The sequence below is a fragment of the Diabrotica undecimpunctata genome, chromosome 6 (genome assembly GCF_040954645.1).
Source record: "Diabrotica undecimpunctata isolate CICGRU chromosome 6, icDiaUnde3, whole genome shotgun sequence".
Taxonomy (NCBI): Eukaryota; Metazoa; Arthropoda; class Insecta; order Coleoptera; family Chrysomelidae; genus Diabrotica; species Diabrotica undecimpunctata.
In genome coordinates this window covers 129,596,616-129,623,367 of record NC_092808.1, presented here as the reverse complement: position 1 = coordinate 129,623,367, position 26,752 = coordinate 129,596,616, and the positions used below count along the sequence as shown (strand labels likewise).

Genomic DNA, 26,752 nt, shown 5'->3' with positions numbered 1-26,752 from the left:
TTTGGCATTTAAACACCACGCTTGTAAGGCGGTTTGGTGAGCACCAAATAAGTGTTACCAATTTATGCCAAAATATCACCTTTGTTCGATTACAGTTACAGTGTGTTCCTAACAAATGTTCTTCGTAACAACACTTTATAATGCATTTATAAAAATTAAATGAAACATATTATTGTGTATTTCTTTAAGTTAACATTAATAGAAATCTTTAAATATTATTTCTACGCGTATATAATAAAATATGTCTAGTGGCTGTAATGTCAGTGTACTCGGCAAAGTGATTCTAAAAAAGAACACACCTACCGCCTAAATATTTCTTGTTGGTATCATGTGACCTCACGGGCTAGGACGCGGATGACGTGCAACGGTAAGTAAATTAGATGAAGTATATATTCATATAATCAACAGATGATTGGTATTTGTTACTGACTTAATATGATTCTATTCAATTACACGAAAGGCTATTAATTAAAAAAATAATATTCAAATTCGAAATTGTTTTTTTATTATGGATAAGGTTTCAGACTTATCTCCAAGAAAGAACAAACTATATTACATCACGCCAAACATCCTCACAGAAATATAGCGTCAATTTCAGGTGTTTCAAAGTATATAGCTAATAAAATAAAAATCAGCTTAATTAGATGGCTTTGGTAAAAGACCAACTAATTAGCCAATCAATTTTTATAACATTCTAAATTTTTGCAGGTATGTGTTTGCGATGAATCAATTTCCAGATTTTGGTAGACAAAAGTGCATTCCTCCGACGACGTCTATAGGAGTGGATCCATCCAAACTGCCTCGTAGAAGGGGTTAAACACTCTCACTCTATTAATGTCATGGTGTGGTCTGTTGTTGGTTTGGACAAGGGTGTTGGGTATACATATACTTTTACATAACTTTTAATACAGAAATAGCGTTAACGACACAACAACAAATGAAAATTACGTGTTGTTAAATATGATACAGTGTCGCTGTAGAGAGGTATGTGCTCTCTACAATCAATAAAATCACAAAAAAGTGGTTATCAAAATCTAAAAAGATTAATTATAGAATGTTGCACTTTCTGCATTACATATTGCATAAGTACCAGGCTGTGATTATGACTTCAAATTAATTCATAAGAATTATATTTATAGAACCAAATTATTTTTTAAAATTATTTTTAAATATAAAACATTAATACTTTTTAGACAGTATTATTATTCACAAAGAGATAATGATGTTGGATAAAATTTCTGTTCTGAAACTTCGTACTCATAATAACACGGTGTAAAGTGGTGTACCTTTCAAACGCATTTTTATTAGAAATCTTGGAACTACGGAACTGTCAAAGAACAAGATTTGTCAAGGGGGACGTATATGACTAATTCTAGGTTATCTACTCTACTTTTTTGGTGATAATGAGAAGTCTTACAACAATACACAGTTAATTTTGTTATACACAGTTTGTCTTAAAATGTTTACAATTCGTATTTAACAGCAACATGCCTCCTGCCGTTGAGAATCACTATTGTGACATTTTAACGGACGAAGAAAATGTGCAAATATTTAAATTGCTAGGAAATCGTTGCCAATCCCTATGTACAACAGTAGTTCAGTTATATTTGACGACCCCTCCGGATCATTCAAAATGGATCAAAAAGACGACTGGTAAGTGCTTATCTCTCAATATTCATGAATTATATTGAGATAACATCAATCAAATCAAAATAAACAAACATTTTATCTCAATATATTCAAATTACTACAGTACTACGATAAAGTTTTATCATGTTTCCAACGATATTTAAACTACATATATGCAAAAGCAGTATTTCGAAATTATAATGCTCTTTGAAATGGTATGGAACTGCATGCAGAAGAAAACAGTGTGTACATTCTTTTTTATTATGACCAAGTTGTCTTGATTCAAGAATATTGAGACAGGTATAGAATAAATAAGACAGTTGTAGCCCAATAAGTTCAAAAACAATATAATTGTCAATTTGACGAGATTATGTAGATTCAACACTTTTAGAACATAGACAGAGTAACAGATAATGATTCTTTGAATCAAAATGTAAGAATAAAAAAGGAAAGACAAAGTTGTGTAAACTTGCACATAATGGATGTATAGACATGAAATATAAAGATTAGAATAATATTTGTTATTTTATTGCATTTAATCATTTCATATTCTCTATAATTGGTGCATTAATGAAACAAAAAGGGATAGTATTTTAAATAGCCCTCACGAAATCAATGCCAAAAAGCAACATAATCATTAAGAATTCATAACCAGGAAAGAGAAATAAAAGATAAACTAGATCTTACTAGAATGATGAATTCAAAATACTTCAAAATACATGATTAATTAATATGTATTTATTAACCTGAGCCATAATCATAATAAGTACTTAATAGGACTATAATTAAACCACTGTTTATTGCTATAAAAGTAGGCAAACAAATCAAACAAGGTTGTTTTATTTTATAAATATATATAAACTTTTTGAACCTTTCGAATGTTCTAATCAGTCTTTTATTCCAATTAACTTTTATTTTAAGGCCAAAACTGAAACTAAAACAAAAATTGAAAAGCAAATGAGAATCTTTCTATAACTCTATACAGAAGCAAAATCAAACCAAGAAAGATTTCTTGGTTAAGATGACTGTAAGAGATTTAAACGGTGGGTCTGTTTGCTTATTACAGTCAGTGACCTTTTTCATTTGTTGAATGTCATTCAAATTTGTGTGTTTCCTTCTAGTATATTTTGATGTAATTAACTTCCATGTATTGTAAGGCATTCATTATTTTTTGCCACTGGCTTGATTTAAGTGTAAAAGTTGATTTATAACATTATTTTGATTTGTTTTCTTACTATAAATAAGATTCATTTCCATTTGTTTCTTATACTTAACTATTGTCTTCATTTCTATGTCTTTTCTCCATAAATGTTATTGTTTTCAACAAAAAAATATACTACAATGAAGAATTTTCTTCTACTCCAATTTAGAAATTTTTTGTTTGCTATTAATTTTTATTACTATCTAAGCCAATACTATATTTGCATGCATACTGACCACATTATGATTATGACCACATTTGATATGTGCAGTATGTCTAATCCATTGAGCAAAAAGACAAAAGAGGGAATGTAAAGGTAGTGGGGGCAAAAATATTGTTAGACAGGAAGTGCCATCTTGAGAGGCCAAATTAAACAAGGAAAGAGAGTCTTTCCTTGTTTAAGAAATCAAATTTAGTTGGGTTATGTTATTATTTGTCCCAACTGTCACATGAAATCTTATTTATATTGAAGTTTTTTAACAATTGTTTTACATTTTAGACTGTTATCGTTAATATTTAATTAAAATATTCTCGTCTAAGACACATTCTGAAAACTATTTTATAGCTACTGTTAATAAGTGTCGGAAAATTTAAATTTGGCGCATTCGCATTTCCGGATATGTCCGCCATCAGAGGCCACTTTTTTGGTCGCCTTTTCATAACGATTAGATTCCCTCTTTTGTCTTTTTGCTCGATGGTCTAATCTAAATATGATAAGCTAGTTTCAGTCCTGACTGAAACAACATTGTATCATTACAATTTTAAATCCCAAATAAGATGTAAAAAATATGTAATTGCACATACAATGTGGATGAATTTAATTGAATTATTATGATCTGTACAGGATCTAGCACATGTCACTTAGCTGGTTTTTAGACTAAACAAACAAAAAGAAAAATTACAAACATAGTTTATTGAAGTCATTATTTAGATAATATAGTTTAAATATTACATTTTCTGTTCAACCTGTGAATTATCTCAAACATGGAACATCAAACACTTAATTTTTAGTACTTCAATACGAAAAATACCATGGCATTAGGTCTGATGACCATGGTGGCCTTTTGATGCATAATATTCTTCCTATTCACATATCAAACTTCAAATTCAGATATATCTGACTTTCTAGTCCAAAATGGTAGGGTGTGCTGTAATTGTTGGAAATATGGAATACCCACTAACTGTGGATTATTTTAAATTGTACCTTTCAAATTCACAAGCAGTAGATAATTTTCTGCATTTACAGTACTCTTAAAGAAACATCGATTAGAGCGACTACTGGTGTGAATTTTGACCTACATTGCTACTTATGGAAAATGCAAGTCTTGTGCAATGGTTTTATGAGTGTTCTCCCGTACCCAGTAAATTTAATTGTTCTGATTATGCTGCATTAATGATAACAGCGATCCAATATGACATAATTGAATTTATGCATGAACTACAGATTAGTTGAGTAACTTGACAAACATGTGGGCAACAAGTTACATATTTTCTTCTGCCACTAAAGTGCAGGAACAACTACTAGCAACACATCTAAAACAGATCCAGTTTCTTAGAACTTATTGAATAGGAACAGATCTGTTAGGATTCTATGCAACGATTTCATTGATCATCATCTTGTAATCATCCTAAAGTATGTACAAAGACAACAGACATATTTTCTTTAGTGTACATTAAACAGAGCTAGGTGGCCATGGCGACAGAAATACAGTGTCATTAACTGACTTATGCCAAATCTTCTAATAATTTACTAGAAAAATACCATAGCATTAAGTTTGATATTGTTTGAATACTCAGTGCTTCCTCATCTTCCTACCTACAAGTTAAATTTTGCAATTAGATATTTATGAACTTCTGGTATGAAGTTTAGCATCATTTTGTTGGAAATATTGAATGTATGTATTTTTTAATATTTTCAACTGTCTTCGAGGTTGTTTTCGAGTGTATTCTTTAAATCCAAAAGCATTTTACACATACAATTTCACAATAGGTTTATCACTCATTGTCTGCTTTAAATATGTGTATTTAGGGCAGACAACAAGTACCTTGAGTGTTTCTTGATTAATTACAATGTTATTTCATTGATGATATATTTCTTGGGTTTTTACTTAATATGTTTATTTTGCTTGTGTTAATTATTACTCCTCTTTTCATTTTTCTCATAGTTCTTCTAGCATCTCTTTCAATTCAGTGATATTGTTTGCAGTGTACACAGTATTATTGGTGTATTTAAGATTTATTAGTATCCTTTAGTCTCCATATCCTCGGGTATTGCCAAGGATTAAGAATAATAACAAGAATATTTCAGAGAATCTAATGCTTTTTTATAGTCTACAAGTGACATGAATACATCCAAGTTATGTTATTTTGGTATTTTCTGTACTGCCTTTCATAAAGACTATATGTGATCTATTGTGCTGAACTATATTCTAAAACTACTTCCTTTGAAGTTTGGCAGAGCTCGAATTTCTTGGTTAGTCTATTTGTTAATAATTTCTATACCTAATATAGTATGTTTATTTATTTATTTATTTTCAACGGGCTGATGCCCAATAAGATTAACAATGTGTACAATGCATGCAGTACAACAAAATAAAGTATAAATATCACAAACTTAATCACATAATTTAGCTTTACACATCAAAATGATGATTACCATTTCCACAGCCACTCAAACAAACACATGCCTGAGACCAGAAATGAATTCGGCCTTCAGTGCAAAAAAATCTAGATCTGGGTGAATATTTGCCCATCTTAGTGCTCCAGATAAAAAATTATTATATGCATAGTTGGTCCTGTGAAGACGAACATAAAAAGTTTGGTTTATTCATGTTCTACGAAGAGGTACATCCAGACCAATCTGCTCAAGTAGCTGAGAACATGTAGAAGACTGTAGAATTAATTATGCCATAATGCATATTAATTGATTGATAGTTTGGAAGCTGTTGTTTGCTTCCGTTTTTTGTGAAGTTATATCATAATTGCTTTATTCCAATTTTGAGCAATTTTCTATTCTTTGAGACATTTTTTTAATAATATTTTTAGTTTTTTAATCGGCAGGTTTTGGTATTTTCATTTGATCTTATTTTCCAGCTCGATTTAGCTTCATTTCTGATATAGCTCTCTTAATTTTGTTAATTCCTATCCCTGGGATATCTTCTGACCTTGCATTCATTGTGTTCCTTTTTGTTTGTATTATTAGCTTCTACCTTTGGAGGTACTTATCTTAATTGTATTCTTTGGTTATATTCATGATTTCATTTTGGCTATGGTATTTTTTTTGTAACCTAATAATTTGTTGTGAATTTTAATTAAACTTCCCTGTATATTCATTCTTTAATTTTACTCAAATGTTTGTTTTATTCAGTTTTTGTTATACTTAGTGATATCACTTCAGATTTGATGTCTAATTGTTTTCTTAGATGTTGAATAGATAAAATTTCGTGAAAAACCATGAAAAAAAATCCCAAAATGTTTTAACCAAAAAGAAATTATGGCTGGTTTATCTTCTTTGGTTTAACCCAAAAATAGTTACATAATCTGTGTTTAATTTTCGCGTGTAATATATCCTGTGTGGAATATGATTCATGATTGTGTAAATAACAATACTTATACACAAATTTAAAAGTTTTGTAACATTCAGCTTTTTGCACAAAAGATTGGTATATTATGCCAATAAAACAACTTTTAGTTTATTTATTTTCAATCAAATTTTTATTAATTTTTCTTCAACACATGTTTTGAACTAAAACAGAAAAATATTTAATAAAAGTGATTTTAATTTTTATCTCTCACTTAAAGACGTCGTTTCAATTTCTTACGTTTTTATCAGCTATTGCAGAATATTCTGTCATGCGTCTTTAGCCGAAATGACAAGTTTTGAAAACATACTTAGATAATTTCTTTGAGTGCGAATTGCTCTGGGCTGGGAAGCATTTTCCAAGTATTTTTTATAGGGACATATGGGGAGAAAGCAGGCTTCTTTAAACTGTTGATTCCATCACTTAATGAGGCGTGATATGCAAATGTAAATACAAAATGATTGCTAATAGCTCTTTTCCAAAATCTAATGACAGGATATATAGTATTCCTGTTAATGTATCTATTACCAATAATTGGGTTTTCAACGAGATTAAGTAGTACATGCCCCAGCCATAATACCAGCGCAAGGTATGGCGCTTCGCTCTACAAAGGGAGGTTACTTCACAAAAATCAAAAAGAATACTATATTACACTATAATATTTAATGGATATTACAATAAAAAGACGTGTTTTTTTAACGATTATTTCCATTTAAATAAAAAATATTGCCAGATCTCACCCAGCAAAAAGTTAGATATTTTTCTATGTATACAAACTACTAAAGAGCCAAAATGTTAGCTGATTCGATGATATGAGCATGGTTTTGTTGTTCAATGTCTGATATTTTATTTTTTGCATAGAATTATATTTATCGATTAATTACAGTTACCACGAATTTTATTTAATGATTAATAAATATACATTTTTGTTACAGGTGTGTTGTGCTTTGTGAAAGACAATACAAAAAAGAATTTCTTCTTCCGCTTATTTTCTATCGACAGAAATATAAAGCTGTGGGAACATGAAATGTACAACAATATGGACTACATCGAAGCTACCCCATTTTTCCATATTTTCGAAGGCGAGAACTGTCACGTAGCTTTTAATTTCGCGAGTATTCAAGATGCTCGAGATCTTCGAATAGTAGTACATCAAAAAGTCAACGCTAGGAAGAAACGAGAAGACAAGAAAAATAAAGTTATTAGTCAAAGTCAAACGCTGCCTCCACCAACTACTCAACTTAATTTTAATAACTACAGAAAGACGTTAGATCCAGCATCTCAACACGCGAAGAGAAGAAGGAACATCACTAAAGCCGATATTGGAATTCCTAGAGATTTTAAACATATCTCTCATGTTGGGTGGGACTCAACTCATGGGTTTGATGTAAACACAGAAGACGAGCATCTAAAAGCTTTCTTTAAAAAGGTTAGTACACTTATTTTTTGAAATCCGCAGTTTATACATTGATTATAAAGATCGTAATTTATTAAGGCCAATCTACATTCAAGTTTTCAGGAAGCTTCCTCTTCTCATCATTATTTCATCAGTATCCACTGACTACTTATGTTAACTTGTAAATGTTTATCAATTGGCGCTTTGTGGCAACCAATTTGACAATTAGCCATGTTTTGAGTGAAATTACTAGATGTCAGTCTAGCGCCCTCTGACATAGGAAACAAGTCACCTAGGAAGCTAATTAACTTCATCAGAAGTATTGGCATCCTAGAGTTCAACTTTATTAAGTTATGTACAAAAGATCTCTATAGGTCGAAAGTGCGGTGAGGATGCATGGTCTTAACGATCTCATATAATCTAATCTAATCTAACAATAAAACACTGTTTTATTGTTACATAAAATGAATTTTCATCAAGTAACGGTCGAATCCATCAGGTAACTTTATAAAATGTTCATATTATGTGCCAATGGCTGTATTATATCTATAAGGAACTTAAGGAACTATAAGGAATTAGCAAGTCCGAATTGAATTCCCGAAACAATTTTTTGTTACTTCTTTTTAGCAAACCATTTGTCCTATTCACTGTCTGATATTTCACTATCGAGAGTCGTCACTATCTGAATTGTCTATCCGAATAATTAGAGGCCGGACCTCATCTATAACTCGCTCGGTTTGAAAAGGCTGAACGAATATGTCTTCCGTATGTCTAATACAATTTTGCGATTGTTCTGTCTTTATTTGTTCTTGCGATTCTTTCCATAAACTAAGAACGCTAGCGTCATCGGTTGTTATCATAAAAATTTTTGGCTATACCCCAAACTAACTCAATTGCATTATAGTGGCAACGGTAGGCCATATTTAAGAGCCATTTGGTCAGTAATAAATTTCTTTTGAATTTTGTGCTCTCCACACCTTTGAAGTAAATTGACTTTTAAAAATATGTCACTGTGATAAATTTTCTTTTCTGTCATCCACAACTTTATTTCTTCTTTTGTCCAGCTGCTTGAAGGAAATCTCTCTTCTACTCTTGAGTCGTAGGATGCATTATTAAACACTATTATGGATGGGCGCTCCAATTTTTTTAACAAATTTTCTTCAAACCATTCTTCAAAAATATTTGCATCCATATTTCCATGGTAATCAGCTGTATTCTTTGTGGACGAAAAAACTAAAGTAGCCTCAGGAATAAAACTCTCACCATTTCCAGCATGAAGTATAATGTAACGTTTACCATTACCGGAACGACTAGCAGAATAACATATCGTGGTACCATCTTGCCAGGATGATTTTGACATATTTCCTTCAGCGAAAATCTAAGTTGCATTTAAAAATACAACTTGTCTCGGACTATCAGACGTTTTATTGTTCATGTATTTTCTTAAAAAATGCCACCGTTTTGAAACAACATTAAGAGAGTTCACACAATACTTGTCTATTATTTGTCTTTTTATATCGAAAACCTAAATGTTTCAGCACTCTCCACAAACTTGTTAAACTAATATCACACAGTTCCTTGTCTTTTATTTTTTGTAACACAGTACTAATTGTTACATGTTCTTTGGCTTTATACATATTATATTAAATATTTTTAATTGCAAGTTTAATTGACTGGTGCAAATCTAAATTTTTGGATGTCGACGATTTTTCTTGCTTACTTTATTTATTTCATCCTCACTCATGTTATTAATTCTTCGGAATGTCCTCTCTGTGATACCGTAAGCATCGCATGTGTGTTTCTGAATCAGTATTGTCAGGTCTATAAAACGTAGATATACTGGTTTATTGTACTCGATGGCCTTTTTTGTGATTTGTCTTAGTACAAATACGGCGTCTACGCAGGATCTTCCGGATCTGAATCCTTGTTGTTCATCTGATAAAGTTGTTAGTTTATTGATTTTGTTGGTTAGGACTTTTGTGGTAAGCTTAAGTGCGGTGTTCAGTAGTTTCATACCTCTATAATTGTTGGGGTCTTCTTTATCTCCTTTCTTGAACATTGGTATCATTATGCTGTTTCTCCATGCCTCTGGTATCTTGCAGTGCAATATTAGTTTTTGTATAAGTTAAGTGGAAATCCAAACATCAAAATACACTTATTTTAAAGTAAAATTGTGGCTTATTCCCATTAGAACTAGTAAATCGTATAAGGAGAGCGTTAATCTTTATATTCATAGCATATGCTCTGTGGTTGTGGTGAAAATATTTGATTTATTTAGGTACTATAAAAGTGTTCGTTTTATGTGCCAATTGTTGTATTATATCTAGAAGGATCTTAAGACAGTTTGCTGCAAGGAGAAACCATGCTGATGCAAATTGGTCTGAGGGGTATGTTGGCTTTGTGTATTTTAGGGACTCCGTAGAGATGTGGTATCCTGCTGTGATGGTAAATATTTTCCGAGGCAGGATGGTATTTTCCTTGTAACTGGTTCTTATAGCTATTTCTTCTAACTCGCAAAATATTGGTCAGTGATTTGTGACATGGATATAATTCTGAAACTACTTTCTAGTGGCATGTCTAATTTAAATATTATATTTGTATGGAATTAAGCCACAATTATTGGTTGTAATGAAAATCACATTTTTATTCCTTTATAAGCCTTTATTCCTAAGTTAAAAAATAAAAAATGTGATTTTCATTATAATCAATAATTGTAGCTTAATCTTATACAAGTATAATATTTAAATATATCAAAATGTTATAAGACGGCAATTTTTAAAATGATTAGATTATAAATTTGAATTGATTCCCATGTATGTTACGTCAGTGATATAAAACTATAATAATTAATGTGTTATTATCATTTAATGACTAAACATATCAGGTTTAGATTATTTAATAATTTCCATATCATTCTTACATACCTTTGTTGTTAAAAAAAGTGGAGAACACAATAAAAGAGCTCACAAATGGTAAACATAAAAGTCAGACAGCTTGCTATAGCTATCAACTTTAAATTTGTATTTGGCACGTCAAAATAGGGGATATAATATAGTATATAGGGGATATACAAAATAGCCATATTAATTAATATTATAAAAAATGTCCAACTGTTAGTCTTAAGTGGTTAAAAACGATAATAACCTGAAAAAGACCTTTTTTCTATTCGATAATTCGAATATAAGCCTCTACCATTTCCTTCAAATGTTTCTCTGTCATGTGTCAGACGTTTTCATGTTGGTCCTGCAACACTTCAATGTCATCGTTCCATCGTATTTGGTGATCTCTTCGCTTCATAAGATCTCCCAACTCCCTATTTTTCTGTTCCATCTACCATTCTCTAGGCGTTTGTTGTGTCAGAATGTTGTGTCGAGGCTTGTTCAATAACGACTTTTACTTTTATTCTCTCTCTTAATTAATAAATTAATTTCATGTTCATAAATTGCTGGATCTAGACTGCTGGATTCAAAATTGTCGAATAAAATCGTTTCAGTTGTAATATTAACATGTGTATATCAGTAAATATTTTAAAACTTATTTATTACCTAACTAGTGGCTAGTAGTATGGGTTTCCAAGCTATTTTGAAAGTAAATTAACTATACTTACTGTCTAAAAATATTGGACATTTAGCCTAATGCGGCGTTATTCGACTTTTCGATTAGTTGAAACGAAATTTTTGTTTTATTTTTACATATTTTTGTTCAGCAATTGGTTATAAACAAACTATTGTTACTATATTTTTTTAGAAGCATAAAACGTTGAAAAATAAAGTATATATAGTATTTTTCATATAAAAATGCGTGCACGTCACAATGTATATAAAGTGACGTCACTTATATTTAAAATTTCCAGAACGTCAACCTTGGAGTTCAAATTTTCCTAACATAGCTAATAATACGAAACCCATACGGAACTGCTCGATCTTTCATAGACGTCAACATGGTATAATAATCAGAAAAATGTAATCATCATTATATTGGGAATTTTAGAAATATATTGATTAAATAACCAAACACATTTGTTCTTATTAATAATATAAATTTTATGAAATAACTCTTTAAGTCTAATATTCCACAAAATAATAATTTTCATTAAATATATAGACAATTGTACGCATCTGATACGGGAATACTTCAAATTTTTTGACAGTTCAGCGTGTGGCAAAATTGTTTTAAAGGGTTGCCGCTTTTTTAGAATAAGAATTTTGTTTATGTTTTGATTTCTTACACAATTTGATCATAATATATTATATAATAATAAATTGTATTTATATATACATATTAAATTTAGGTTAATAGTTTTAAAAACTAATTATTGTTGTGTATTGTGATTGTGCTATGCCAAAACAACTAAATAGTCTGTAGAAAGCTGATAAACGTTCATGTAAGATAGATTATTTTGAACAAGAAATAATGGCGGGACTTTTTTATTATTAATGCTCTAAAAGTAGTAAGTTTAAAATTTAGAATATATAATTTTGTATTAAAATGTTTTCTTACGTATTTTAGTGTGTTGCAGTAATCTTAAAACTAAGTGTATTTACTGTTAATATAATAGCAAAGAATATAGACGCTTCTAAGCGTTTATATTCTTTGATAATAGTTTGACAAATAGTTGACATTTTAAAAATTCCTCACTTACTTAGTATTCTGATGTTTTGGCAACGCTGTGGGATTCTGACGTCGTAAATCTTGAATGACGTGCACGCATTTTTATATGAAAAATACTATACATGTACATTCTTCTTCTTATGGTGCTTATCCGTTACGGATGTTGGACACTAACATGGCTATTCTGACTTTGTTGACTGGTGCCCTGAAAAGTTAAACCATTTTCGCAGGTTATGCAGCGAGGATATTCTTCTTCGTCCTGGACCTCTTTTCCCATGCACTTTACCTTGAAGTATGGTCCGAAGTAGGTTGTATCGTTGTTCATTGCGCATTATATCGCCCAGCCAGGTATTCTAGTTTACCACGTTTTATGGTTACGACTAGTTCGCGCTCTTTACCCATTCTATGTAGTACTTCTTCGTTGGTAACTCTGTCTATCCAGGAAATCCTCAACATGCGTCTATAGCACCACATCTCAAATGCTTCGAGTTTGTACATGGAATACATGTACATGGAGAAACATTATCTATGTTTTATATGTGATGTGTGGCTGTAGCCAAAAAGTTAGTCAACGTTTAAAGACGAACTACCTTTTACGCTAAGCTTGTCCCACGCCTGCCCAACGAAAAAATCCGCGTTGAACCTACTGCAACTTGAAAATGAATCGGCCGGCTGTGTCTATGATCGGAATTCAATAGTGCCAACGTTAGTCGAATATCTCTATAAAAGAACTTCGTTTGGCGGACTTTTGGCCACGTTTTCCACATTTGGTCTCACTCTGCGTCATTTTACTTTGTTGGTATGTAATATGTACTAATATTCTCATATACATATATACCAAAGGTTCTTCGTCGATGGCCCATGGTTCCAAACTATCAGAGGCTTTTTCATAACCTATAAAGGCTAAACAGAGAGAAAGATTATACTAGTTTACCTTGTCTGTTAGAATTTTTAGGGTTAGCAAGTGGTTACAAGTGCTGTATCCCTACTCATGATACATACTACACAAAATTGTGTTAACACAACTTCAAATTCATTATAGCCCAGGCTGTGGGGGAAAAGTACTGTCTAATCCAGGAATTTATGTAATGTGGCCTAGGTTATAAAGGGCAACCTCAGGAGCAATCCCCCACTTCATTCAACAAAAAATGTTTGGTTATTGTTTATTTATGAGCGTTTATAGGTGCAAAATACGTATTTTTTGAGTTTTTTTCATTCATTCGTCATTTTTGCAATAACAAATAAATTAAATTGTACGTATACCGGCTCAAACTGAAGGTCTTTTAAAGTACTTTCATAATATATACAGAAATTACCCATTGCAACACTTACTTTAGGCAAAAATGAAAAAAACTCAAAAAATACGTATTTTGCACCTATAAACGCTCATAAATAAACAATAACCAAAAATTTTTTGTTGAATGAACTGGGGGATTGCTTCTGAGGTTGCCCTTTATAACCTAGGCCACATTACATAAATTCCTGGATTACAGTGTAAAATCACCCTTTTTCCCCCACAGCCTTTGCTATTAAGGAAAATTGCGAATGGACGTAGAATCTGATGCCAATAATGCCAAAAAAGAATTAGATTATTTCAGTTTCGGATTTTCTCAGCATTCAAATAATACAAAAAGATTAAGGTAAAACGTTAGGATAGATCTGAAAAATTCAAATAATCTCTAATAAACCCTATATTAATAAGCAAAAGCTTAACATGATATATTTCCACAAAAAACGGCCAAATATTTCCACAAAATATTTCATTTAAATGTTTTGGTCAATAAATAATTTGCTGCTACCTTAGTGTAGCGCTGCAGAGTAGATTTTTTCGGATATCATGTGCTATAAGCCTTTTTTTCGGAATCCGTCTAGTATAAACGGGTGGTATTGCAGTCAATTGGCTTATTACACCCTTCCAGTGGAATATTGGATTATTAAATGATTATTCAAAGTACATACTTCCACAGAAACAAAACCAGAGGTTGATTGAAGCCCATCTGAAAGTAAAACCATACACCAAATCGTCTTCTTATTACTTCATTCGAATGAAATGATATTATTTAATTTTTAATTGATAGCAAACCGAGTTTGCTAATTTTATCATTTGTATTCTATTAATAGCTTGCTTATATGTCCATAAATCGTACTTATCGATCTTTAATCTCATTGTTAATTCTACTAGCACACTTTATATTATTACAAGACAATGATGACTAATATCCGAGTAGTAAACTTAGAACATATAGGTAGTTATGTTTAGACAAACAACATTACATTGTTCTAATAAATATTTTTGTTTGAAATGATCTGTTCGGCATATCTGTTCGTTTCAATTACAATAAAGTCCATAATATCATCTATTACAAAAAATTTAAAGAAATCGTAGGGTTCTTTTTGCGCTAATAATGATGCGGCGTCAGTTGAAATACCAGGATTTAGTGCATTGAAATCAAATACCCTTAGAATTTATTCCGTGACAGCAGTCCATGTAAGCTGAAATTCAGCATCAGTAACTAAAAGCTCAGTGTCATTGTGATCTGTGTCTTGAGCGTCCAAAACAACGCATCGGTTGAAAGTTTTTCTACACCTTTATCTTCAAATGCTTCACAACTATGTTGAAACACTTCACTCTCCAACTTTTAGTCCCGTCTGTGTACCAGGCTCATCTCCGCAGCCTGGATTGTGTTTTCCTTTTTCCCCATCGCTCTCGTGGACGGATGTCTCCTGAAGAGATACTGTACGGTATCCGTAATTTAAATCATCCTCGTATAACGAGGTGCAAAGTAGGGAAGTTCAATACAGCCTTCATAGCTGCTGTTGGTTTGTTTTCATTAATAGAGGCAATTTAATTCTAAATGCCTTTTTATTTAAAGTTTTTTTCCGCTTAATCTAATAATTTTTTTGGTTGGTTGAACCACTCTTATTTTATCACCCAAATTATTTTATGAAATAAAACTTTACATATCCCAATTTTTTAATATTTTTCTTCAGTTTTCGTCATTGTAAATATATTAATCTTTTTAGTTCTTATACTAAAAAATACATAAATACATTGATTTATGAATGTTTACGCAATTCAAAAAACCATTTCCTCTGTACACGTGATATTAAGGTCTAGTATCTGCGGTATTCTTTATTTAAACTCACCTATCGTCTTGTTATCTAATAATTCTGGTCTTTTAGACACTATCATTGTACTAAATTTAATTTAACTGACGTCGGTATTTGTTTTTCATAAATAAAATACTGAAAATTAGCTTTCTAAATTCTCGTAAAACATTATTAACGAGGTCACCACAGCTGTTACACAGCATGAACTTACCTTTCCCAATTGAACTAATACTAATACATCATCATCATCGTATAGAGGACATTGTATAGAGGTGCATCTGTTTTTGTAAAGGTGATTCTAAATCTCAACTGCCCTGCTATTATTTTAGCTGTCGTTGAATAGGTCTTCGTTGTTGGGTATTGTTCCGTACTAAGTTATTAGTACATGTTGTCATTCTGCTCGCATCCACTCGCTTCTGCTTTTTCTTCCTTTGTCTATAATTTGGTGTATAGTTCCTTACATACAAGACTGTCGCAGTTGTTCTTAATATTTTCTTTGTTACTGGTGTTAAGACGTTTATCTCTGCTCGATATGTCATTATGGGTCGCACGTATGTTTTGAAAATTCTATACCTGAAGTGTACACTAAGATGTTTGTTGTTTTCAGATTGGATTTTTAATATTTGCTGATGATGTACATTTAATTATTTGTCTTCCCACTTTATCTTTCAAGAACTCTGCTTGGTATCTTACATCTTTCATATTTGAATGACGTGATATAGTTTAACACGAATAGTAACCGAGGAATGGAGAAATGAAAGAAAATGTAGTAAGTGATGCATTCGACCGCTTTTTTATCTAACAAAACACTGAAAACTTTTGTTTTTAACACTTCCGCAAACTTTATTTTTCATTATTATCACTACAGCTGTTTCGGCAGAGTGCCTTTCTCAATTTCCATAGATTCTAATAAAGATAGCTTAAGGCCTTTTTTTTAATGTGAAGAATTTGAAATTCGTCATTAAAAGAATGATTATGGTTTAGAAGGTGAAGTGCGTCTGTAGAATCTGTTTTTATATTATTGAAAGCCCTTTTTTGTTCTGCTATACGTTTCATAAAAGTTATACCAGTTTGGCCGACGTAAGTTTTTTGGACAGTCGCATTTACGTTTCTATATACCACTATGTAAGTACTTTTTCTCTTTTGGCTCTTATTGTTTTTAATATATTTCCCTAAGTTGTTGTTTGTTCTAAAAGCTGGTGTTATTCCTTTCTTCTTTATGTGTTTGGCTATTTTTGTTGATATCTTGCCTTTATATGGATCGTGTAATCGAGCAGAAAGTACTGAATTTTTTCTCTGGTGGTGGAAATACTAATTTCAGGGCTTTCTTATGTAGTTTTTGATTTAAAATTTTATTTAATGTGTGTTCGTTGTACCGATTGTTTACTGCTATTTGCTTAATGATATGGGAATTTCTATTAATCTATGTAACATGCTATGATAGGCTGCAAATTTAGTTTAAAGTCCTGCACTGTTGTTTGTATATATTTGATTATTAAATTCACAGTAGTCCCGGTTTATGCAAATTTCAAGACGACATAAAATTTCAGAAGCAATGATTGGATTTGTAATATTATGGTCTAAAAGGTTTTTTACTATAGTAAAATTCCACTATTTGGAAGAGTGATTTCATCGTTTAAACGCTGAATGTCCTTAAATTTAAATGTACTCAGCGGCCCCCGAAAACTACCCGTTTAATTTTCTCATCAGAACTCATAGAATGTATAATTAGTACATTTATTTGTGCTTCTTTATAACAGACGTAACCACAAGATGCCTTACAGTGTAGCCGATTCTTGTTCACAAGTAGCAGTTATGATCATACAAATCTGAATTCTTCGACGCAGCGATTATTACCGACATAAAAATTCCAAAAAAATGAGTTTTTTCAATAGTAAAAATTGAGCACAGAATTGTATTGAAATATTTCTGCTTTCTGGTGGTTGATACTGATAAATAACTGATAAACTGAATAAAAACTGAATTTATTTGTACATGGCTTACACTGTGTTATAAGATCGTTACGACATAATTCTTTAAAGTTATTGTCATGCGCGCTGTCATCAGCTGACATGCGACGAGCACTTATTTGACCTACACTTGTGTATTCTGCAACAATATTTGTGACACAAAAGTTTTTAGTTTACATTCCGCACAGAATACCCATGCACTTATTTAACCTCAATCATATTTTTAGGCTGGCGTTTCTGAACAACAACTTCAAGACAAAAGTACCCGGGACTACATTTACGATTTTATTAATCGAAATGGAGGCCGAGAAGCCATCGAAGAGACGAACAAAACAATAGAAACGAATACAGCTCCACCTGCAGTGCCACCTAGAGGACCTCCTGTTTCGAGGCCGTCACACTTTCGTAACGCACCACCACCTCCTATTCCAAATAAAACACCTAACGCTAACAATAATGTCACGCCTAGGAAGCCTCGGATGGACGTGCCACCGCCCAAGAAACCAGCGCCTGTACCGAACTTTGGTAAGTTTCTTTAATAATGTCGTTACTAATATTAGATCATAAGAGACCAAACACGTCTGGTTTCTCATGTTCCATCTTCGAGACGAAATTTAACTGCCATCACATAATCATAGCTCTAGTTTATCCTCGAACTTTCTCAGTCTGTTTCTGTCCATCACCATCCTTCCATCTCAAGTTTAGCTTGCTAGTTTAGTTTAGCTTTCATTCGCTTTTGACAGGTGTCCTGTCTATCGTAGCCTACCTATTTAATTTTTTCATTTTTAATTAGTATAGTAGAAATTATACTATAATAAATAAATAGGGTTTGACAAACTGGAAAGGAGATCGGATAGATGATTCTAAAACGTATACAAATCATAGAATACCTAAATTTAATTTTTTTATCTAAAAATATCATACATGGGCCATGTGTTCCGTAATGATAAGTACAGTCTGCTACAGATTATCGTGGAAGGCAAGATTGAAGGTAGAAGAAGTTTGGGCAGAAAGAAGAAATTTTGGCTGAGAAACTTGAGAGAATGGTTTCATATACCAGAAGCTGCGAACATAATACATGCGGCACAAAACAGAGAAACCTATCGTTTAATGGTCGCCAACCTTAGGTAGAAGACTGCGCATAAAGAAGAAGATCTAAAAATATCACACCCAACAACATAATAGTATAATTATTAACAATATATTCATTGTATAAACGTGTAGTAAGTGCTACACATATGTGAAACTTAATAAATTAATAAATATCTGGATGTTTATTGGCGCTAAATGTGGATTTTTGGTCAAAATATCAGACTACAAAACTCATATATATACATATATATATATATATATATATATATATATATATATATATATATATATTAAGGGTAAACTCCTAAATTGTGTAAAACTAGTTTTAGCGGTATACTTTGTGTATTATCCAAATTGGCGGGATAAAAGGCAAAGCAAGTTCTTGATTTATCCGGGTCATTCTAGATATCTCCAATATCAAATGGATAAAGTAGTACATTTGAAACTTTGATATAAATAACACTACTTACGTTTAAATTTTATTTGTTTTCTTTTCTTTATTAAGAATCTACTACAGAATTATCGTCGAAAAGATATAACTAAGCATTGAGAACCTGATATAACTAACAGCGATAAAAATCATTAATTTTTACTCCAAATTAGAAATGATTATTTATTTGAACAGGATAATATAATATTAACCGGATAAATCCAAAATACAACAAAATATTCACAACTATATAGCTTTATCCACTATGCTTGGATCATTCTAACTTTATCCGGGTAATTCTAGTACTATCAGATATTCGCGTTTTAACTGTAACATATCTACATAATCACTATTCACGGTTCTGGCTTATCAACCTAGGATCCACAAAACTTGATTTAAAAAAGATGATAAATTATATAAAGTGGTTTTAATTCCAAATAATATTTATGTAGGAACACCACCATCCCGAGATTTTGTTCCCGCAGCACCTCCAGCGCCTGCGCCACCTCCTCCACCTCCTTTGCCGCCTATGATGGACGAAGTTTCCAGTCCGAAAGAAAGCCTAGGACCACCACCTCCACCTATGGGACCTCTGTCTCCTGGACCAGCAGCAGGAGGTATGGGAAATTCGGCTTTGTTGGAAAGTATTAGAAATGGGACCACTCTCAAAGTAAGTTTAGTAACCATATTTTTAACGGGCGTGGAAAATATAAAAATATTTTTGTATCTCTCACAATACAGTGGAACTTGGATATTACTGCCTCGGTAGTTACGTCATCTCGGTTGTAACGTCAATTTTTAATAGGTCCGGTCAAAAACTATTCGATAACATTATTAAAAACCCGGTTTTATGGGCTAAAAATAAAGTAAGCCTCGTCTATAGTGTCATAAAATTTTACAGTAGGTTGTCGTTTTTTATTTTATGAAGCATAAAGTGCAATGCGTTTACTGCTTTGCGGCATTGTTTCTTCCAAGAATGTGAGAAAGTGAGTCATTTTAAGAAATTTTCGCTACCGTGAAATTGTGTTCGGCTTGTTTTGTTTTTACATTTTAATTTAGTAACTAACTTTTTATTTTTTAATATGGTAAGTTGCAGTACGAAAAGGAAGGCTTTGCCTATTAAAGATAAAGTGCGTGTTATAAGAATATTTGAAAGTGATCGAACAATTGCTAATGTATTTTGGCAATTTGGACTTATTAATTTGACTGTCGGCTCAATCCTAAAAAACAAAGAGAAAATTTTAAAAGCCTTTAATGATGAGAGAGAAAATGTTAAAAATATTAGGAAGTGCATTCGTGGTGATGTAGATTCAGCTCTACTCAAATGGTTCAAGCAGTGTCACAGTTCTGATATTCCTGTGTCCGGGCCACTTTTAAAGAAGAAGGCTATAGAGTTCGGAAAACTGTTTGGTTTCACATGCTCTAACGGCTGGCGAGATCGGTTTAAAGTCCGGCGCTCAATTTCCTTCGCGAAAATTGTTGGAGAGGTAAAATGTGTGGACGAGAACGTGACAGGTGATTGGTTACAAAACACATAGTCAAAACTAAGGCAACCATACAAGGATAAAGATATCTTCAATGACCATGAAACAGGTGTCTTTTACAAATTAACGCCAGACAAAACTTTAAATTTCAAAAATCAAAAATGTGTTAGTAGAAAGCTTTCAAAACATAAAGTCACGGCTTTTGTTTGTGCAAACATGACAGGCACAGAGAAAAGAAAGCTTTTGGTTATTGGGAAAAGTTTACATCCTAGATGTTTCAAAAACATAAAAACATTGCCTGTAAACTACACAGCTAACAAAAAAGCGTGGATGACTTCTGCTATTTTTGGAGAAGAATTGAGAAAGTGAGACAAGGAACTCTCTTAAAAAAAAAGAAAAATTCTTCTCTTAGTTGACAACTGCGCAGTCCATCCCAAGCTTAATTTCACCAATATCAACCTAGTTTTCTTACCAGCCAACTACACGAGTGTCTTGCAGCCTATGGACCAAGGAGTCATAAGAAGTTTAAAGTGCCATTATCGGAAACAGCTGATGGAAATGGGAAACACGTGAACATTACCATCCTTGATTCAGTTCAGTTTTTAGACAATGCGTGGAGTGCGGTTACGTCAGTGACCATTTGTAAGTGCTTTCGTCAAGCTAAATTGACTGTAGTTTCTCCCAATGTTCAGGAAGTTGACGAGAATGACGAAATGTCTTTGTCAGATTGGATACAAAAATTTAATGTAAACCAGAGAGAGTTTGGAACTGATCTTGACTCCTACATTTCAGTAGACGATCAGGTAGAAACATTTCAAGTTATAAATGATAAAGAAATTGTGGAACAAGTGCATAATGTGGAATTGAATGCTGATGAAGATAACGAAGAAGAAGAAGAAGACGGCGTTGATTGTGGTACAATCCAAGAAGCAATGAGAGCTGCTGAGACCATGTCCAGGTTTTACCAGTTCAGGGAGGCATCCACAACTACCAAAGAAGCAGCTCCGATTATTATTAAGGACACTACAGAAAAACATTAGAGAACTTTTTCATAAAAAATGTAAGTTTCATATACATGATATGTTTTATTTCTTAATTTTTTTATCCTAAATGCAGCTTTAATAATAAATAATGCTGTAATAAAATTTTGCTTCGTTAAAATTTTATTTTTTTCTACCTCTTTTATAACGTCACTCTGATATAGCATCATTTTTTTTCCTGGACCCTTCAATGACGTTATAACCAACTTCCACTGTATATCTATCGTGATCCAATTTTAAACTAGTATTGATCGTCGTAAAAAATATATTTCCTATTTTCAAATAATAATAATAAAAAATATATTATTTACTAGAATAAGATATAAGAGCAATAAATATCAAGAAATGGAAAGTTCAATGAAAAGACAGGAAGAAATGGAAAAGAGTCAAGCACCAAAAAACGCACAGCAAGTTGTAAATGCTAAAGAGGAATTATCTACTTCACCTCAGAATAGAATTTTCAAAGCGCCCCTTTTCTTAATATATTAGTAATTGGAGTCACTGTTGCAGAAAGGTTTTAACTCTTAATTTGCATATTTTTGGGAATTCATTTTTTGGTGAATGAATTGAGATCATAGCACACAGCATAGGTAATTGTAGGAGTGAACATATAAGATTTAACACGGTATTGAAGACGATGCTTTCAAATTGGACAAGAAGAGAACTAATTTTATATTGGCAACAACGCCTCAGTACGTCGAGGAATAGCAGATAAGACAAGATGTTTCGTATCAATTCTGCTGAATCAATGTTGCCGTTTATTTAAAAAAGTTCTCATTTTCGAGTAAAAATAGTATTAATTATTGATGGAAGAGTTTTTATCTAAAGAAAAAATCTAATGGCTTAAGATCCGGAGAACGAGCAGCTCAGTCTATGAATCTTCTCGTCCAATTTATCGGTTTGGAAAATTCGTAGTCAAAAAACTCTAACCCGTTCGGTAGGACTTTTTATGTTGTTTGTTTCAGACAAATATTATCAATTTTTTCCAAATTCAGTGAATCATCTGTAATTATGGTGTATGTAGTGTATTATTGCAAATTAATTATTGTTGATTTTTAGTCCGTAGACGATCGAAAAGCTCCTCCGCCACAACAAGAAGACGCCAGGGGTGACTTACTTAGCGAGATTAGAAAGGGTTGTAAGCTAAGGCCAGTAGATGAACGGGACATCAAACCAGCATCAAATGCATTATCCAGCAGAAGTGATGACTTAGCTAGTGCTTTAGCTAGGGCGTTAGCAAAACGAAGCGAAGTCATACATTCTGAAGATGATAAATCTGACGAGTCGACTGATTCGGAATGGGATTGCTAAATCAACGACTTTTTAAATTTATATTTTTATTTATTTGGTACTGTTTACCTTCTTTTGCTTGTATACTAATAAAAACTAATTGAAACATAAAATTTCGTACTTCAAGGTTTACTGAATCATAGCAATGGAATGGTAATGTTTTGTTGGTGGTTCTGTCATAAACATTGAAAAATATAACTATGTACGTCTGATTGGTAAGTTGGTTGTTATAAGACTGAATTTATTTGAAATGATGTGGCTTGGCTTATGGAAAGATATTTTATGGATCATAAAAAATGGCATGGTCATATCTATCACTGGTATAATCACAAACAACAAAGCAAACTAGAACCATTTTGAACATAAACACATATAATAATCAACAGTTTTTCTTCTCTTTTTATTTTTTCAAAAGATTGATTTTAATTAATTGATATAGTTAATAAGGCTAATAAAATCATTAGTCCAAAAACCAAAATTTTTTAATTCTCACTTCGTTCAACATATGCGTTCTTGATATAACACGACTACAATGAAAATTTACCTATCTTTGTTCAAAACATGAAGACTCGCGATATTACATACAGCACACATCGATTATGGTGAATATTATGGGTTTCCCCGCGCAAGTTTTAAAAACAATGGTTAAGTAAATCGTTCAAATATTTACTTACCGTATTCGGGCCACTTCTTCAGATTTGATACTGCCAAGTTTTCTTCACTTTGGTGGCCCTATCATTAGATCATTAGATGATATTAGGTCAAGCTGCGGTATGCCTGGGTCAAGTCCGTACATACCAACAGATGTTCGGGATTTTGCAATTCACCACAGTCTCACTTGTCATGTCACAAGTCTATTTAGAAACCTCCATCTGGTATAAGGTAATTAATAGCCTGTAGCTATCTCTTCTTTGGTCCTAAAGCACCAGTAACCGACGCTTCCCTCCAAAACAGTAGGCGACGTCGTTCACTCTAGGTTTCGATCGGAGGCGTAGTACTCATGAAAGTCCTATGAGATTTCAATTTTGATGGATGCCTTCGCTGGCCATACATGGGATTGTGTAGGTCACTCTCTTATCTCTTGACATCAGAAATCACTTTCCTTCTGATGTTTGAAGAAGCAATTCCCATTAAAGAGGTATAAGTTATAAACCGAGTAGGTTTCAAGCACCTTGATAATATTCTGGCTGTCTGGTTTATAGCGTAATCAACATGACGAGTGTGAACGGAGCGATTTCAAACTAGAGCTGAATATTCTTCTACATAGAAACACAAAGCTGTATGTGCTGTTCTTAGCATACTTTGCTGACTTGTGTGCAGGCCAATTTTACGCCCAAGTATTTTGGTTCTGTACAGTTCTCTAATTGTTCAGGTGATAGGCGTAGGCTTCAGTTGTCTTTGAGTTTAGTCTTAGCGAGTTTTTCCTACATATTAGTTTGGATTCTACATATTCAAAATCTCTCTTCTGTGTGGCCACCGCCGCGTTGTATTATCAGCATAAATAAAGCACCTCGCATTAAAGTTATCTGACAAGTAGTTGGTGTAAATATTATAGAGAAGAGGTGCAAGCAGGCTTCCTTGAAGCAGTCCATTTCTCCAGAGGCTCTTCCTGGATTGAAGGATTTTGAAAGATGCACCTCAACAGGTTTCTATCAGTCTGAAGTACTTGGTGATTTCATACACTGTCATTAGCAATTTTTGACTATTGACTGTATCATACGCAGCAGTTGAAGTCAATGAATGCTACACCCGTTTTTTTCCTTTTCTAAAAGCCATTCGGTGGGTGCTGTAAATGATTTCAGAAGTGAGACTACTCTTGATTTGCCTCTACTAAGGCCAATTTATTGTTTCTCCTCCAAACTTTTTGTTCTGTTTCGTTATAATATCATCCAAGCCTGCTGCTTTACCAACTTTCATTACATAAATGGCTGCTAGAAGTTCTTCATAGGTAAAAGAATGGTCATATCGCTCAAATCGAACACTAAGAGGCGCAAGTCTGTATGAATCGATTTTATTTTAAGCTTCGAAAATCGTATATACAAACAATAGTTGCCCATTTCATAGAAATAATGATACTATTATTAAAATAAATAATAGTTTGGTAAGATACGTTATAAAAAACCTAAGAAATTACATCATATGCTGTCAAAATGATTATTTGTACTAGGATCATACTTAATCTGTGATAATATCATTGCATCATACTGATTATATATGATATAATTAGTGCATATGTAATATTAACTCATCGTCTTCCGGATTAGGACATTTTTTTTGTGAGTAACCAGTCTGTAAGTCCATCTCAACGTTTCGATACCTTAAGTAGCATCTTCAAGAAAGACGAAGACTATTGGTCACGATAACTCGAGTGCTTAATTGTACCTAGGAGCGAAATGTAACAGCCGGATAAGGGGCTCGTTCCTCCTCCTCCTCAGTCCTAATCCCTTTTGGGATGTGGTGACACCATCAGGCCTTTACAGTTTTTTCACGATTTCCCTACATCCTTCCCTGTTCTGGGCTAGTTGTTCGGCTTGATGTAACCCTTGGTTAATCAATATTTTTGTTTGATCTACCCAACGGCTTGGAGATCTTCCCTAGGTCTCTTTCCTTCAACTCTACCCTCGACCATCAGTCTTTCCATTGCACCTGTTCTTCTAGCAATGTGTCTTCTAGCACTTCTTGCACTGGGAATGAGAACTATGTAGGTATATAAAAATTAGATTTTATTACTTTTCACCTAACTAAATATCTGCTAGAGCTAGTACCAGTGACCCCTAATTATCTATTTGTTCGAATGTTTCTATTATATTGTTTCTTTTCACGTTTTTATAGTTTGACTCATTTTAGAAAAAATTCCATGCTGTATGTACTACTTCTAAAATCGTGTAGTTTGTCAATTAAAAAAAATCAACGAAGAAAAATTTTACTGCAATTGGGCGAAGACTACGACTTTTGGAGCACCCAAGAAATATATTTCCGTCTCTCTTTATACTTTGAGCATTTACCACATTACAAGTGGTATTTTTAAGACTTTTAAACCCCTTTAATGGCTTGCCAATATTGATGCAGAAATTTTATAATTAAATACAAATGATAAATGTATTTAATTCTATCGATTTCAAATTCAGCAACATTTGACGATCAAAAGATACTTCAAATAAGGATCTAATATCACATATTAACAGAGCGTCTTCTTCTTTTTATGTAGACATAAGTCTGCTTTTTTTTTCAACGTGCCCCCAGTAAATTTGTTGTTCCATCATATTTGTCGTCTTCTCATTGGTCGCCTTTCTATTAGGAAATCGTTTTCACTCCTCTATTTGTTGTCATTCTGTTGATATGATCATTACATTTTACTCTTTTCTTTTTTATCCAGTCCTCGATATTCTTTACTTTGCATCTCCATCATTTATCTGTACTTCTAGCTCTGTCCCATAGTCCATTGTCATCAATTTTTCAAAGGGTTTTCATCTCTGCTGTTTCTAGCATTTTTTTGTTCTCTCTGTATCGGGTCGTGTTTCTGCGTATGTCAAGTGGATAACGTCCTTTAATTTGACCCTGTCAAATGCCTCCTTCAGGTCCATGAGACAGATATATGTCGGTTTGTTGTATTTTAGTGATTTCTCTTGCACTTGCCTCATTGTAAATATAGCGCCGGTGCATAATCTTCCCGATCTAAAAGCTTGTTGTTCTTCTGCTAGTGTTATATTCATTAAGTTTATTTATTATCTCCATTCTTGTAGTATCTCCATTCTTGTAGTATTATATTTTGTATATATTTTTGGATTAGTTTTAATAGTTGTTAGATCAGATCTGGTCCTCCGTACTTTAGGAGTTCGCCAGTATTCTGTCCTCTCGTGGTGATTTTCTATTTAATTTCCTCAATTCTTTTTTTACCTCTCCCTCGTCAATATTTA

General features: G+C 32.6%; 1 protein-coding gene across 1 annotated transcript; it reads left to right on the top strand.

Moving 5' to 3' along the window:
• Positions 1-1,333: 1,333 nt before the first annotated feature.
• Positions 1,334-22,948, top strand: LOC140443893 (actin nucleation-promoting factor WAS-like). The gene is made up of 5 exons (XM_072535399.1): positions 1,334-1,653; positions 7,347-7,840; positions 17,727-18,024; positions 19,474-19,691; positions 22,605-22,948. Exons 1-5 carry the CDS (start codon positions 1,488-1,490, stop codon positions 22,854-22,856), a joined length of 1,428 nt encoding a protein of 475 aa, XP_072391500.1. The 5' UTR covers positions 1,334-1,487; the 3' UTR covers positions 22,857-22,948.
• The last annotated feature ends 3,804 nt before the right edge of the window (positions 22,949-26,752 follow it).

Excerpts from the sequence above, each read along its gene's own strand:
- LOC140443893 (XM_072535399.1), top strand. The coding sequence starts at position 1,488 with ATGCCTCCTGCCGTTGAGAATCACTATTGTGACATTTTAACGGACGAA. Across the intron at positions 7,841-17,726 it reads TAAAAGCTTTCTTTAAAAAG|GCTGGCGTTTCTGAACAACA; the intron begins GTTAGTACACTT and ends TCATATTTTTAG. Across the intron at positions 19,692-22,604 it reads GAAATGGGACCACTCTCAAA|TCCGTAGACGATCGAAAAGC; the intron begins GTAAGTTTAGTA and ends GTTGATTTTTAG.